The 16,573-nt window shown below is 35.5% G+C and overlaps 2 protein-coding genes and 1 long non-coding RNA gene across 5 annotated transcripts; all 3 read left to right on the top strand.

Annotated features, from left to right (window-relative positions):
* The first annotated feature begins 67 nt into the window (after positions 1-67).
* Positions 68-2,969, top strand: LOC117233217. Of its 2 annotated transcripts, XR_004493283.1 has the most exons (5): positions 68-755; positions 842-1,044; positions 1,148-2,043; positions 2,222-2,744; positions 2,845-2,969. It is a non-coding gene; the product is annotated as an uncharacterized LOC117233217 (long non-coding RNA). The 2 variants fall into 2 exon arrangements; XR_004493282.1 differs by having other exon boundaries at positions 1,148-2,744.
* Positions 2,970-5,214: 2,245 nt separating this feature from the next.
* On the top strand, positions 5,215-6,310 carry LOC117233215 (thyroid transcription factor 1-associated protein 26 homolog). The gene is made up of 3 exons (XM_033493320.1): positions 5,215-5,605; positions 5,708-5,831; positions 5,939-6,310. Exons 1-3 carry the CDS (start codon positions 5,488-5,490, stop codon positions 6,189-6,191), a joined length of 495 nt encoding a protein of 164 aa, XP_033349211.1. The 5' UTR covers positions 5,215-5,487; the 3' UTR covers positions 6,192-6,310.
* Positions 6,311-6,748: 438 nt separating this feature from the next.
* LOC117233212 (AP-2 complex subunit alpha) lies at positions 6,749-15,115 on the top strand. 2 transcript variants are annotated; one of them, XM_033493313.1, is made up of 14 exons: positions 6,749-6,902; positions 7,842-7,930; positions 8,642-8,853; positions 8,947-9,140; positions 9,229-9,460; positions 9,531-9,639; positions 9,721-10,364; positions 10,451-10,582; positions 10,679-10,876; positions 11,336-11,664; positions 11,752-12,020; positions 12,127-12,271; positions 12,496-12,703; positions 12,782-12,859. In XM_033493313.1, the coding sequence occupies exons 2-14, from the start codon at positions 7,867-7,869 to the stop codon at positions 12,857-12,859; spliced, it is 2,814 nt and encodes a 937-aa protein (XP_033349204.1). In that variant the 5' UTR covers positions 6,749-6,902; positions 7,842-7,866. The 2 variants fall into 2 exon arrangements, with proteins under 2 accessions (XP_033349204.1, XP_033349205.1); XM_033493314.1 differs by lacking the exon at positions 6,749-6,902 and having other exon boundaries at positions 7,867-7,930; positions 12,782-15,115.
* The last annotated feature ends 1,458 nt before the right edge of the window (positions 15,116-16,573 follow it).

The raw sequence follows: 16,573 nt of genomic DNA, 5'->3' as shown, positions 1-16,573 counted from the left end.
GGCTATTCGTGGGAGTTCGTCGTCGCTCGGTATGTTCCGGAGGTGTTCGGGTTCGTGCACGCGGTCCAAACTGGGAACGAAATTTCACGAAGATCCGAACGACGTGTATTTTCTTTCGCTTTGGGATTTTTTGCGAAAGGTGCGCTCTTCAGCTAGTGCAAATTATACAAATTAAGTGCTCGTCGAATATTTTAAAGCAATTTTCTGATCCTCGCTGCAACATAAATTACCCGAATTGAATTTATTCCGCAAGATTTAGTCCGTTTAGTCGTTATTCGTAAACGTTTGATAAATAAAATGAAAGAGCGGAGAAAATATTAAGTATCCTTAAAAAGTATCAAATATTTTTTAGTTTATTAAGAAACAACGTTTGGGCACTTATCGATACAACAGCAAGTTGTACGAAATTTTTCTTTAACACGCATGCAACAAGGTGACGGTTGGTTGCCCTATTTTACGATATAACACTAGAATTTTAAGTTTTATATTTTCCAAGTAAAACAGGATCTCCTACATAAACCAGCATGTAAGGTAGCAAGTTATTCATACGTGCACACGACGTACAAAGTTTCTGAATAAATATGTGATATAAGAAGAATCGGTGGGCGTCTATAGGTTATGATTTCGCACATAGCTCCAACGATTGTGTTTTATACGAGAAACGATGACTAATACGTGACCGTACGATCATTTCCTTATTGATTGCCTTTAGATCGGAGATGCGTATATCCGCATAGAAGATTTTATTTCTATCGGTATCGAATTTCTAAAAAATTTTGATTCGTCGTCGTTACATAAAAACACTTTTTTAATGTCATTTATTACGTTTGCAATGTTATAGAATTGATCTTTTAACGATTTATGCCACGGCCGTAAAATTATACGCGTTAACGTGGCATATTCGCGGATCATCCGATTTTTACGATATTAATTGGCTAATTAAATTACATGGTGCATCAAGAGGTTTTCCGAAGTCAACGATGCTTGCAAAAGCGTCAGGACGTCGATTACCATGTCGACCCAGTTATGCAGTCTTGTCTTCTGGTAAATTTGCTCGATCTGCACGCAGTAGCTGTACTTAACGACATTCTACCGATGAACATATTTTGCACACTTGTCTATCTATATTGAATATCTATTGTTACAGCTTGTTACGTTTCACGGCCGCTTAAAGTTAAGGAGCAAGGGAGATATCTATTTCCCCATTATCTGCAACAAAGCCACGCAACTTTCACCAAGAGTCTGAACTAAATTTTTGTACCTAAAATAACGGAAGTAACATTGCTGTAGATATTATCAATTATTTTTAACACACGGTAGGCGATGCAAAGTATTCCCAGTCACTTTCGTAAGAACAGAAGGACTTCCTAGTATAAAATCCTATTCGAGTATAAGAAACAAATTCTTCTTTATTCTCAACAGTTGCCAAAACACCATCTCGCATCGCTTTGTACCTATGACTCATTTCGCGTTACATAAATTTAAATCATCCGTATAAATTCGCTGATTCGCTATTCTAATAGCTATTATTTTTAGTTATTATTAATAGCTCAAGTAGGTATAAAATTTGACGCAAAGAATTCGTGACGATCATTCGCATTTCGTTTCGGATCGTTCGTTCTTTCTAGATTCTTGTTAATCACGCGTGAACATTCAGGTGTTCTAATTTGAACAGGCGTACCAGAGAGGCACGAAGGCCGCGGTTACTACGCAACTTTCTGTATACGTCTGGTGGAACTGCGTGATATTTCTTTTCATGGAGTTAAATCACGCAGGCAAATGATGCTGACCGCTATTTTCACGCGTCGCACCGCGTCATACGCACTGAACTGAATGGACCGACGCGTCACGACGCCTTCTTATTGTTCATAAATAGTCCTGCCTGCGGCTTCGCACTCGTCCACGATCTCTTATGAATCGAACTATGTGGAATGTTTTCTCGAGATCCAACGAGTGACGAGGAGTGCAGTTGATTTTCGTGGTAGCTATAGCTACGGACGACAACGTAGGAGGACTGAATCACGCTCTACTCGACCAAACCGGGTGAATAACAACCCTCGTTCGTATCGAATCGCGTGCATGAATAATCTCCGCAGGAAATTGGCGAAAAATCCTAACGGAGGATGCGATTCAATTTGAACGTGAAAATGAGTGAAAATTTTTAAACATTTCCCCATACCTATAAAAGAATCCCGTTACTCCTCCTTATTATGAATTCCAGGCTTGATTACCGGCGAACGAGATAAATAAATAGAGAACGCGCAAGCAGGCATCTCTTTGGCTCCACCACCTCGTGCAAAGATCGAAAATTCCAAAATGATTTAGCAGAGTGAACAAGATGATCGACAAAGACAGTCGTGAAATAAAGAAATCTGTTCGTAGAACAGCAGCGTTAAAATGTAAACGAAATTAAACGGCGCTGAGAACGTAAAAGCACATAGAAGAGAGCGGAGAAGACCGGTGTTGATGACGAAGTGTGTCAATGTCAAATTGTTCGAGCCTCCAGACGATATTTCAGGCTCCTCTTACAGAGAACGAATCGTCTGTGTCTCTCTCTCTCAGACGTTCACCGAATTCTTAAGTTTCTCGTCGGTTTTGCGTGGGAGAACGTGGTTAACATGACGTCACCTATGTGGAGGTTTTACCGATCGATAAAACGCGTCACAATCGTCGCTAATATGGATTGGTCTTACGTCCATTCGTTACGTAGCGAGTTGTCGCTGTACGTGTTGCTCAATCCCGAGGTATGACAATGGATGCAACAAGACGAAAACGTCTTATTCTTAACTGTTTCTACCGAATTTAAATGCTTGCTCCATCTTCCCGATCTTATTTGTTTTTCAGGTCATTATGTTGGAAGCGTCGTTTCGATTTCGCCATTTTGGGACAAATCCGTTGCAACATACCGTATGCAACGGTATTGAATAGGGATTACTGGGGAACTAAGAAAATGAAATTCTCATATATATATATATATATATATATATATTGGATTGTTAATAGATACACATTGTACACTGACTCGTTTGGTATCCCCTGAAAGAAGGGTCATAAAGTTTCAGTAGCCTGTACAACGTTAACCACGATTAAATGAAATTTATTTACTTTCGCTTCGAAGAGGAATTTTTACTCGAATAATAGAAAATATTTAGAGAATCTGAATCTAAGAACAGATTAAAACAGAAAACGAGCATGTCTCGTAACTTTGCTTCGAAAAACGATTTTTACCACGCATTTAAAAGAGCCAATTTCTTAAGCTTCCAGCTTATGTCGAAATTGAGTTACTCGTGCGACACAATTCGTTGAATAATTACATTGTTATGCCAGACAAGGAGACAGAAGCGAAACAGCTTGCCAGGCAATTATATGTAGCGTGGCATGCAGAAGAAAACAACTAAACGGAGGTTGTAGAAAAGATAGTACATACTATACATACACCTCTTCGACACCGCTGACTATTAATAGCTGACAAAGTCCGACAGAGAGCCATATCCGAGGCCAGATTCGATCCAAGGAATTCTTTAATCGTTCGACCCTTTCGACCGTCGTTCTTCCACCATTCAATGTCGAGGGTACCGCGCGAATTTTCTTCAACTTTCTCCGCGCCAATTTCCTCCGATATCACAAAGAACCGGAGAACGGAAGCCAACGGAAACCAAAAGTTTTAAAAATTGATTGAAAAACTTTTGAGAAGCGATAAACGACTCTGCGGACGTATCTTAAATTTTGCATAAACACATCTAGAAAATAGTTTGTCTCGTTAATTTCCTAGTTTTTAGGACAGCAAGGATAAACTAAAGTTCCATTACGTTAATTAATGTTAATTAATGTTACGCGAGCAAACAAAGAGAGAACCGTTCTTTGTTCGAGACGCTCGCGCGGTTAGATTACAAATAATTTGTTAGAGTGGACAGTAGGTGTCGATAACACAACCGGGATGGTAAAAGATAATTTCATTCAATACTTCGGCAGCAAACAGGCAATGAGCGCTTAATAGTCATTTGTACTTGGCTTACTTAGAACGATTGAATGAGGAGGTTGACTTGACTGGTGTCGTCGTACGACGACTTCGCATCGCCACTACTGACTTGAGTACAAATGGGGACTGAGGTTAACGCGCCATGATGTCACTCTCTGATATCATAGTGTCCATCTTTTATTCAGTAAAATTGCCGAGCCTTCGACCAGATTGTCCCCTCAATTTCAATCTCCGCGATAATTCAGTAGCACGTGTATATCATCGGCACGTGTGACGTGGCATACTGTATATTCTATACAAGATACATCGTATGTATAACTAACCAAACACTCAATTATATTTAACGTTTAATAATATTACGTACATAATATCGTGTCTAATGTACCATTTCAGTTGGAAGAAAATTTCAAGGGTAATTGTAAATAAAACAATTATAATAACGCCAGACGAGTTTACCACATATTACCATATCAGGAAGGATGAATATTATAGCACCGAATTTTCAACCATTTCTTTGCAAACTTGTGAAACATGATCCTAACCGGTTTGTTGTAACACTCGCGCTACGCGGATTTGCAATACGATCCGGCTGCAACTACTTATAGCATTCACGCACGTTTGTATTTCCTATATACACGATCTATAGCTCAAATGAATTTTTAGTGCTTAAATTCTCAGCGCTCTGTATTTGCGCACAAACGTACCCGTTACATCAGACATCTAAATACTATTATTAATGAAACGTGGTAGCATAGGGGATAACTTCTTTTTTCCTTTAAACCGTTTATTTATATAGATCGCATTAACGATGTCATGTTTGATATCGATGGTCGATGGTCATCCTTCATTTTGCTACACGTGCGTGAAAACAATGTTAGTACACGCGAATAAATGTAGCCATATCACTGGCCAATGTCACTGCCACGAATAAACTGACAATATGTAATGCGATGACAAGTGCCCGTAATATACTCAGTCGATCGTGCAATAGTAATTTCTTTGTAATTTGCTTTTCTTAGTACACTCTGGCATTGTAATTTTTCCATTGAAACCTTCGACACTGACAATCAAATAAGTATCTTAATATTTCATTCAGCTGTATCTACTAAACAATGACAATGTAAATAAGTCTGTAAGAAATATAAATACGACTTTATTACTCCTTGGTATATTTTTACTTTAACCATGAATAGAAGTTTATTTTAAGTCACCAACACCTATCCAACTTTGCATTTATCTTCTGTCGACATATTAAACGATATTACTCAATAGTATAACACGTATTTATGTGCATAACGATAGTGCACGAACGTTTACGAATGAACGTAAAGTAACAGCCTGTTTTCCTCAAGAAAATACATTCTAATGATTATTCGATACACATCGTATCGATGGAAAATATTTCCCTTTGAATTGTCGTCGGTTAACGCGCCCGCTTAATTGATCTCAAGTCCCCCTTGCGTCTACTGTCGCAACTAAATTAGCATCTCGTGAAGCTTGTCGCAATCATGAAGAACCATGTAAAGGATGTTTTTAATAAAAAACAGTCAGAATATGTAAGCAATGGAAAACAGCCATTTAACAAAAAGGAGTATAGACTGCAGAAGTACAGTAATAAATACAAAGGTACGTTTGTGAGACTATCGAGTAATCTAGTTTACGTATAGGTTAAGTTCAAATATCATTAAGAATATTATTCTCACTTTTTAATTGTACTATATATCACAGTTAGTCAATGGGAGCAACGCAGAAAGAAAGCTGTTGTACGAGAATTTTACAAGCAAATTGGCAAGGACCAGCAACAAAATCTAAAGAAATTCGCTTTCGAAGCTAATGATCAAAACGAACACGAGTATGTATACTTACTACGTTTTATATAGGAAACATCTTCACGTTTTATATAAGCAACATCTTCAAAATTCATATTGATCTTCAAAGATAATTCCTGTTTGTTCGAAGGAAACATCAGAGAAAGATAAGTGCGTTTCATAAAGCAAGACAGGAATTTCTCGATAGAAGGAATGAACAGCGGAGGCAAGAGGAAGAAACTTGCCGAGTGAAAGCGGAAAGAGAGGAAGCGCTGAAAAATTATAAAGAGAAAAGAATGCAAACGTACAAACAACTTTCGAGGAAAACAAAAAAAGGACAACCTGTTATGAATGTTAGGATAGAAATGTTACTTGAGAAGATACAGCAGCAGGTGGCACGATGATATAAGGAGATATCGTACATTTTTAAAGACGTGAATGATCTCTGAAGTTGATACATTGTAAATAAATTTTTTTATTTAAGAAATATACATGCAATAACAAACAAATTTTCAATAAATACCTTTCCGTAATATGAACTTCGTTTAATATGCTTTTAATTAAATCAAAGTTTGACGACCTGGTTTAATTCAATTTAACGTATTAATTGCATGATAAAAGGAACATTAGGAGCTTTTTAGTTTCCAAAACCTCTCACTATTTTACAATTATATTTTGGAATAAAATTTTCATCGTATGATCTTATTATTTACAGTACAGAGTTATTAGACTTTATAAAATCTTCTCTCCTATGTTACTAAGAAATGTCAAAATGACCGTAAAAATTGAAATATCGAATATTCGATTGTTAAACGAATATTAACAAGATGCAATGGATCACGATATGATAACAATAATTAAAATTTGTCTCATACGTTATGAGCAATGACATATATAAAAAGCGATCGATGAAATAGCAGTAGATTTGAAATACGAATTTACCCGCGCAATGTCGAAAGCGCAGGCCTAGTGGCATTTGACGGGTAGCCGTCAGCTAGTCAGCGGTTGCAAATGGCGACAGCCACGAAATCTCTGGCACCGACTCGCGAATAGTTTCACGCCTACCGAGTACTACGTGACAGAGCTGTGCGTGAACGTTACCCTAACCCAGATTGGTATGTACTTAAAACTGATCCAATAACCAAGAAGATGCGTAGCAGATAACCTTTTCCTCAGAAAACATAGGTCGCACTGGTTGCATTTGCCATCAGTACGACAGGTCATCGGAGACAGAAAGCCATCGTTCGATCTATTTATCCGTTTCCAAATATTCTTTTTGCCTGCTCGATCCATATACGTTGAATTATTCGGTGATTCCTTCGTGAATGTTACTACAATCTTTCAACATAATGTCGGAAGTTTTCACGTAATGCGAACCACTATCAACGTTTCCATCACACCGCTGTCAAAGAGCGTTTGCCGTCGGAATCTAGGACGCGTTACCGGCTTAATCACTCGATTTTTCTCTCGAGCATTAGAGTAGACGCTGCATTATTTCGCACAACTTGCTCTTTCAATTCCCAATGTTCATGTAATATGCTAGTTTCATTCGCTAATATCGAACGTATATCTAACATGGGGAATTCTTCTTTAAAGTTATTTGAAGAGACCAAGGGGCTCGTTGGTTCGAGTACACTTAATCAACGAACATCGTTTAAATCACTTTCTTCGGCCTTCCCCTATGCGTCTATTGCATGTCGTCAAATAAAAACACATATTTGCGAGTTTACAATTAACTTTCCATAAATTATCCCATAAGCAGCGATATGAAGAATTCCATTCATCTTTTTGTATATTTATTTTAATATCACATATCTCTGTCTATGTTTATTAAACACCATTTTACAACTACATATATTCCTCTGTAATCCAAAAAATATCCTGGCATATATTTTCTTATAAACATTTATATAATTGAAATGTTTAATTGTTATAAAAAATAGCTTGTAGATAGATGTTAACATGTGTTTTCGTGTTAACATCATTTTGTAAATTAAAATTATGTTTCTCAGGGATATGAGTACAAATTTCTTTCATTGTATTTTATTTCACAGGTGGTTTTAAATAGAAGAAGACAAGATGCCGGCTGTGAGAGGAGATGGCATGCGTGGGCTGGCTGTATTCATTTCTGATATTAGAAATTGTGAGCTAAAACACTTTTCTTGTTACTTATATGTCTTTAAATGATACTTCTAAAAAATGTATTAACTTGCATCTTACATTAGTCCTAACTAGACACTCGTGTATATTATATGCTATCAGATAAAAAAGAAAACTCGTTAACTTTTGGATCATTGAAATTTTGACCCGTGTTTCACTAAGAGATATGATGCCATTGAAACAAACATGACACATAGAGTATTTAAGGCAGTGAAGAGTAGGAGACAGGGGGCGGAGTTCTGATATAGCCGTATCTTTCTGATATAGCTTGCGCTCCAGACACTCATATGTAATACTTGGCATAATAGAGTAAATGAATATTAAAACTAACACCTCCAGCTACCTTGAGAAATCTTTATAGATATGGATAGAATGTAAATTAACGTATGGGTTAACTATATAATCTTTATATTATATATAATGCAATAAATAATTATATAACAAGAGGGACACAAAATTGACTTTTATAGGACAAATCAATACATCTGTACTTTGATGCCAGTCCAAGTGGCATGCAGCCATTATAGTTTTCTATAAAAATAATGACAAATGTATAGTTATACACGTGTGCGCGCGCGCGCGCGCGCGTGTGTGTGTAAATGCATGTCATCAATAATTCCATATTCACAGAAATAATCTGCAAAAGGCTTAAAAAATTATTAATCACTTTGTTCTGTTTTGCTTATTCTATTAGGTAAAAGCAAAGAGGCGGAAATAAAAAGAATAAACAAAGAGTTGGCAAATATTCGTAGTAAATTTAAAGGAGATAAGACACTTGACGGTTATCAAAAAAAGAAATATGTTTGCAAGCTCCTTTTTATTTTCTTGCTTGGTCATGACATTGACTTTGGACATATGGAGGCTGTTAATCTACTTTCGTCTAACAAATATTCAGAAAAACAAATTGTAAGCGTTAAGATCTATTGAAACAGATAATGCACACATAAATTATGTTGATGCTGTAGTTTAATTTTATGCAACTATTACTACCAATTTTAGGGCTACCTTTTCATATCAGTTTTAGTAAATACAAACAGTGATCTCATTAAATTAATAATTCAAAGTATAAAGAATGATCTTGCATCACGAAATCCCATTCATGTAAACCTTGCATTGCAATGTATTGCTAATATTGGTAGTAAAGAAATGGCAGAGGCATTTGGCAATGAAATACCAAAACTACTCGTTTCCGGGTATGTAGCTAAAGTAATTAATATTTCATGCTCCTTTACAATTTATTCAAAGAAAGGAAAAATAATTATAAATAATTTTTTATTTTAGAGATACTATGGATGTTGTGAAACAAAGTGCGGCACTGTGTTTATTACGGTTATTGCGTACTGCACCGGATGTTGTTCCTGGTGGAGAATGGACCTCGCGCATAGTTCACCTTTTAAATGACCAACATCTCGGTGTTGTTACCGCAGCTGCATCTTTAATAGATGCTCTTGTAAAAAGAAATCCGGACGAATACAAAGGATGCGTTAGTTTAGCAGTTTCAAGATTGAGCAGGGTATGGCACAGCTTGTTAATCCAGTCAATGGTTAGATGTTAGTTTATTTATTTTTACTCTACCTCAATAGATCGTGACATCGAGCTACACAGACCTACAGGATTATACGTATTACTTTGTGCCAGCGCCATGGCTCTCTGTTAAACTTTTACGATTACTACAGAATTACACCCCACCTGGTAAATCATTTTTGTTCAAATTGTATAATATATTAATGTAGCCACAGCAATAATTTTATTGTATTTGTTACTTTCTAATAGCTGAAGATCCAGGTGTAAGGGGTAGATTAAATGAATGTTTAGAAACTATATTAAACAAAGCTCAAGAACCGCCAAAATCAAAGAAGGTGCAGCACTCGAATGCTAAGAACGCTGTGTTATTCGAGGCCATTAGTTTAATTATTCATAACGACAGTGAACTGCCTTTATCGGTTCGAGCGTGCAATCAACTCGGTCAGTTTCTATCCAATCGTGAAACTAATCTTCGTTACTTAGCACTGGAATCCATGTGCCATTTGGCTACATCAGAGCTTTCACACGAAGCCGTGAAGAAACATCAAGAAGTCGTCATTCTTTCTATGAAAATGGAAAAGGACGTATCTGTTAGACAACAGGCTGTTGATCTTCTGTATGCTATGTGTGATAAAAGCAATGCGGAAGAAATAGTACAAGAAATGTTAAACTACCTCGAAACTGCTGACTATTCTATTAGAGAAGAAATGGTTCTTAAAGTCGCGATTCTAGCCGAAAAATATGCTACCGATTATACTTGGTACGTTGACGTTATTCTAAATCTCATTAGGATAGCTGGTGATTATGTTTCGGAAGAAGTATGGTACAGAGTTATTCAGATTGTTATCAATAGAGATGACGTGCAAGGATACGCAGCAAAGACTGTTTTCGAGGTAGATAACGCACAATTGTATATATATCTTTTTCATTTAAATATTTTGTTATAAATAAGATATTAAATATATGTGATATTTGTTAGGCCTTACAAGCACCAGCTTGCCACGAAAATATGGTTAAAGTTGGTGGTTACATACTTGGGGAGTTTGGAAATCTCATTGCTGGTGATCAGCGTTCTTCTCCAGCTGTTCAATTTCAATTATTACATTCCAAAGTAAGTTCTATAAACTCTTGCATATTTAAACATTCCATGTTTAATATATTAATGCCGTTTCTTTTCCTCTTCTCTTTTCTCTGCTTAATTTTTCAGTATCACTTGTGTTCTCCAATGACCCGAGCGTTGCTACTTTCAACCTATATCAAATTTGTTAATCTGTTTCCTGAAATGAGAAGTCAAATTCAAGATGTTTTTAGACAACACAGTAACTTACGCAGCGCCGATGCAGAATTACAACAAAGAGCTTCAGAGTATCTTCAGCTAAGCATTATCGCCTCTAGCGATGTTTTGGTAAATAACAAGTCCAATTCAAATTAATTTTAATTAGCGTATCGCTGTTCCAGTACAACATTGACGCAACTGTAAAAAGATTATTTTTCAGTTAATGAAGAAAATCGACTTCATATAATAAAATTTGTAATTAAATAACGAAGCGAATGTTTCATAATGTTGCGATAAACAATATTGTTTGCATTCTCTAGTTACTTTTAAATATGTCTGCGATGCAACTAATACATCATTACTGCTACGAAGTGCGATAGACAAAAACAAATATTTCAATAACTACGTTACTGCCATCCATTGGCTAAGAATGTTTGGAAAATTACGAAACTTTTATAATGGAGAGATTAGATATGTTTAATAGTAGATTTTTATTACACTGGAACGGCGATATTTATGATTGTATACGATATGAAAGTATATGTGATTCCAGCAAATGTTGGTGAATATTTATAATTCTCCTTATAGGCTACAGTATTAGAAGAAATGCCAGCATTCCCAGAAAGAGAATCTTCTATTCTCGCCGTTTTGAAAAGGAAAAAGCCAGGACGAGTTCCCGAGAATGAGATTAGAGAAAGTAAAAGTCCTGCACCAAATGCTAATCATCACGCGGAAGCGCCCACCAGTGCCACAGGAACTGTTAATAATACATCGGCAGATTTATTAAGTCTTTCTACACCGCCATCTTCTCAACCAACTAGCAATACAGGAGTTTTACTTGATGTACTAGGTGATATTTATAATATGCCAAACAAAGTTGCTACTAATGGTGCCCAAAACACGTATAATCCCAAAAAGTATGTCGATGTAGAAAATATTTAATCAAGAGAAATTTTCGAGAAGGTACTAGACTTTAAAGTGCCTTATGATGCTATGCCTTACAGATTCGTGTGTAAGAATAACGGCGTATTGTTTGAAAATGACTTAATTCAAATCGGAGTAAAGTCAGAATTCAGACAAAACTTGGGACGCGTCGGTCTCTTTTACGGAAACAAAACTCAGTACGCTCTTCACAGCTTTCAACCTCAACTATCTTGGCCCGAGGAAAATCAACAAAAATTAGCTGTACAAGTAAAGCCCGTCGATCCCGTGCTAGAAGCTGGTGCTCAAATACAACAAATGATTAATGCAGAGTGTATCGACGACTACAGTGGTACGTTAAGCTACATAACATTCTAAAACAGATGCCATCAAACTGATGTTATTCACTTTTATATTGTTTGAAAACGGTCTTAAATTTTCTCTTTCCTATATTATAGATGCACCAAGCATGATCATTTCCTTTATTTATAATAATGTGCCACAAAAGATAACAATGAAGTTACCATTAACGATCAACAAATTCTTCGAGCCTACAGAAATGAATGGAGAATCATTCTTTGCACGGTGGAAAAATCTTGGAGGGTATGTAACTCATCGTAATAAATACTTTACTATCGTCATTTTGGTTGTTATTTCTTTTAACTATTACATTAAAATTTATTAATTTATTAAATATGACAAAAGTCATCAAAGTACGTAATCAAATAATTTTAGAAATTGTTTGACATATTTTTACTATTCAAATAAAAGTTATTTCGTTCAGCAATACGTTGAAATAATATTATATAATCAACTTACACTTTTAGAGCCAATCAACAACGTTCACAGAAAATTTTTAAAGCACAACAGCCGATGGATCTTGCGCAAGTGCGCACGAAACTGCAAGGATTTGGAATGCAATTACTCGATGGTATCGATCCGAATCCTGATAATTTTGTCTGTGCAGGAATAGTACATATGAGGGCACAACAAGTAGGATGTCTCTTACGTTTAGAACCTAATAAACAAGCGCAGGTAACTTTCAAAGCTCCTTAAATATTGGATCTCTTAAACCAGGAATTCGGTGAGCCAGTTGTTAATGTCATCTTGTAGATGTTCCGTTTGACAGTACGTTCGAGTAAGGAATCGATGTCGGTAGAGATCTGTGACCTGCTGGTGGACCAATTTTAGATGGCCTAGCAGGCGTGAAGCTAATTTAAGATATGTTAAAACGCCGTGGGAAGACATATCGTGATCACCGAAGGATGTCGTCTCTCGACGTTCAAAAGATATTGATGATTATTTGTTAAGACATATTTGTTGTACGCAAGCTTACACTCGCAACGCGGTCACGAGAACTGAACTCTTGTGTAGGCGAAACATTGTTACCACGTATAATCCTACGAACAAAGCATAGGATTGCTAAAAATGCGATAAAGGCGAATTGTGTACATGAAAAAGAAACAAAAAAAAAAAAAAGAAAAAAAGAAAAAAAGAAAGCAAAAAAGCTATGCGACATACGATGACTATAATGGACAATATTGGTCCATGAATGAAGGTAACAAGTACAGATATTACCTTTATTTCTTTTTTCTTTCTTCTTTTTCTTTTTTTTTTTTTTTTTTCAATTTAATATGTGGCTTTAATAAGAAGTTATAATTTGTAACTTATCCAATAATGTGTAGATGCATGCCACGGGTATCCGCAAAAAAAGAAACGGCCAAGAATCACACTGCAAAGCGTTCAGGTTACTAGCATATATTTTTTATAAATGATGTTTATAGTTATCCCTTTCGATGATGAGTATTTTTAATGAGTTTACTGTATCACGCAAATGTGTCGGCTACAGCGATTCTATATTTATTAGCCCGTACTATTGAATTTGTATGCTCGTGGCGCATTCTCATCTATACCTTTAGCTTCCCTTTTTGTATGTACGATCTTTTTCGTGCCGATTTTCGTTTCTTTTTTTGAGATTATTATTGTTGCGCGAGCGAGAGTAGATTTGGACACGATGACAGTAGTTGTATGATATTAGTTCTCTATCGTAGACTTTTCCTTGTATTTTACGGAGCTCAAAATTTCTTTTGTAATTAGTAGATTCGAGATGATCGATCCCATCCCGATTCCTTTACCTCTGCTCCGCTTGTTCTCTGGTCCTTCCTTGGTTTTCTGTACCTCATACGTTGACGTATAAAATCCATGGCTGGTTTTATTTTTCGGCTGACAGAGAAGAGCAATTAAATTCATTGAGAAGTAAACGAACAAGAAGAAGAAGAAGAAGTGAAACAATAATCACTAGAAGAACTTTTCTAATCATTTTTAACGAATCTTGTGTGAGATGTATATTTCAGTAGTATATCTTGTACAGATGATATTTACGAATACGTTGGAGATTATTATGTTTTGCGAGTGATAATGGAGAAAAAACAAACAAATAAATAAATATGAAAATAGAGCAGCTGTGACGTTTAAACCGTGTTAGCATTGGCATCACATGCTTCACGATTACTCTGTCTGTTATGGAAATTGTAAAGCTCTAATTAAATTGTATATAAAAAAATTCATTAATTAAATGTGCCAATGACAGGGAGTCATTGCACGAGACACACAGAATCTGTAGTTGCAGGCATAACGATCTTGTAATATCGTTCCTTCCTGCTATCTCATTTATATATATATATATATTTCTTTATCATGCGAACACGAGATGTATATTTTTTTTATGTTCGTATATAGCATAAATTTATATTCGAAAGCTTTCTCCTTGCTCCACCTGTGATTCCCCTTTATCGTTTCTGACTGTGTGTTACGTACGTACTAGCATGAATCGAAAACTCTAGCATGACCTATCAAAAGATCTGTATATAGAACGCGTTTCTAAGGATGCAGTGCTATCAATGTTTCATCTCAACTTTAATCGCTGTTAAGCACGAGAAAGAGTATATCCTAAAAATTTATGGAAGTCGGATAACAATGTATCATAGATCTAGTTAGCCGTAAAAATGTAAGTTCAAAGAACGCTTGCATCCTCAAGAACGTGTTCCTAATATATGCATACGTTTCACGTCGAAGTTACACAAGCGTTTGATGAATATTTATGAATCAAATGAAACGGGAAACGTTAGATAGAAAAAATAAATTTTTTTATTTAACGCCCAATTTTTTTCCATTTAATTCAACACTTCGCGCGAAAAATGCTTGTATATTTTTAATTCAAACTCTTTTTTGTCGTAACCTTACTACGAATTATTGTTTTACTGTTCTATAGTGTTTAATTTAAAAACGCGGTGCATTGAAAATATATATACCGTGTCCAGCAATAAAATAATTGCATAGAAAACACATATATATGTACCTAAGAGAATTTTACGAGCAAGTAGCGAAATTTGCATTTTGTTTTTATTTAGGATAACACGATAACATAATACATACATTATATAAGAATTATAAGAAACGAACACATTCCTTACATAAGATAATATAAAGGAAAATTCGTACATATAGTACGTATGTAGAAATACTTTATATTTAAATTTCGAAAACCTATTTTTTAAATTGTGCGTCGCTTCTCAAATATGGAAGAGAGAAAGTCGCAGAAGAAAAGAGCAGGATCGAGTTTCTTTATAAGTTGCATAAGTTCAAATCAAGTCCTTCGTTTCATAGTTCCTGACATTCTTGCATCGGTTTTATTCGGTTTTGTACATATAAATCTGTGACACAAAATACATCTTAGATATTTTCGATCTTTAAATACGAAACAATCTTACGAACGAATAAATGACGTGCATATAATTATTAATCGATTGATAATAGAATAATCGCCCAGTCATGGATTTGTTGAGAGATGATTCATATTTAAAAACGATTTAAACGAGGTTCATATGACAACACCACCATTTTACACGTGTCAGAGTGTTTATCTTCGCAGAAGTGTGAATCATGTTCATCCGATTAAAATGAAATACAAATGATTCGTATATATATTATATATATACACACGCGTGGATGCATATATCATATAAATAAAATACATATAATCATATATATATATATATACTTATATATATACATATATCTATATTTATATATATTTATATACTTATAAGTATGTATATATATATATTACGAATTATATTGAGATGTGTGCGGTGACACACGATTGTTGTATTATTACGTTGCGGTGTCCTGATCGAATGGCGATCGTGACATACGTATTAATGGAACGCGTTTGTTACAACGCTGCAGAGATTTATTCCGATAAATCGAACATCTGTCTCGTTACTTTTTGCTTCCCGTGTATAGATTTAATGTAGGAGTTCGGTTGTAGAAGAAAACGTAGTCACAAGTTACTAGCGGGTTTGCAATCGACCGCTCGAATCGAACCAAAACCATTCAGCACAGATGCAACGTGTGTACACTATGAAGTTGATCGATGTTACCGTTGCTCATGAGCTTCGGAAAACTGCTTCGTTCAGTACATACCGGAACTAGCATAAATGTATAGTGTGTCTTTCCGTATTTGTAGATCCGTCTCCCTTCTGTTGTATAATCCGTGCTCCTTTTATTTATTTATGGCCGTGGTATGCAAAAAGTGTAGACTAAGTAGACATCGATGGCCTAACGAAAGGCTTTTAATATGCGAATGAATTTTCTACATAAAGTCAAATATAATTAGAAGAAATTAACTAACAATCTACCGACAATATCTTGTTGCACTATAACTATCGATTTTCGAACCTGTATCAGAAATTTTGTACGCGAGTATGTGCACTGCATATGGTTGTGAAGGTACATAATCTTGTTCGTTGAAAATTTTGATAGAAATTATTTATTAGTATTTGATGCATGTATAAAAGAAAAAGATATAATAATCGCATTTATAAATCATAATTCGTTAAGCCA

The sequence above is a fragment of the Bombus vosnesenskii genome, unplaced genomic scaffold (assembly GCF_011952255.1).
Source record: "Bombus vosnesenskii isolate JDL3184/JDL3185 unplaced genomic scaffold, Bvos_JDL3184-5_v1.1 scf7180000013295, whole genome shotgun sequence".
Lineage (NCBI taxonomy): Eukaryota > Metazoa > Arthropoda > Insecta > Hymenoptera > Apidae > Bombus > Bombus vosnesenskii.
The sequence above is the reverse complement of the archived record's forward strand: the minus strand, read 5'-3'. Positions and strand labels throughout refer to the sequence as shown.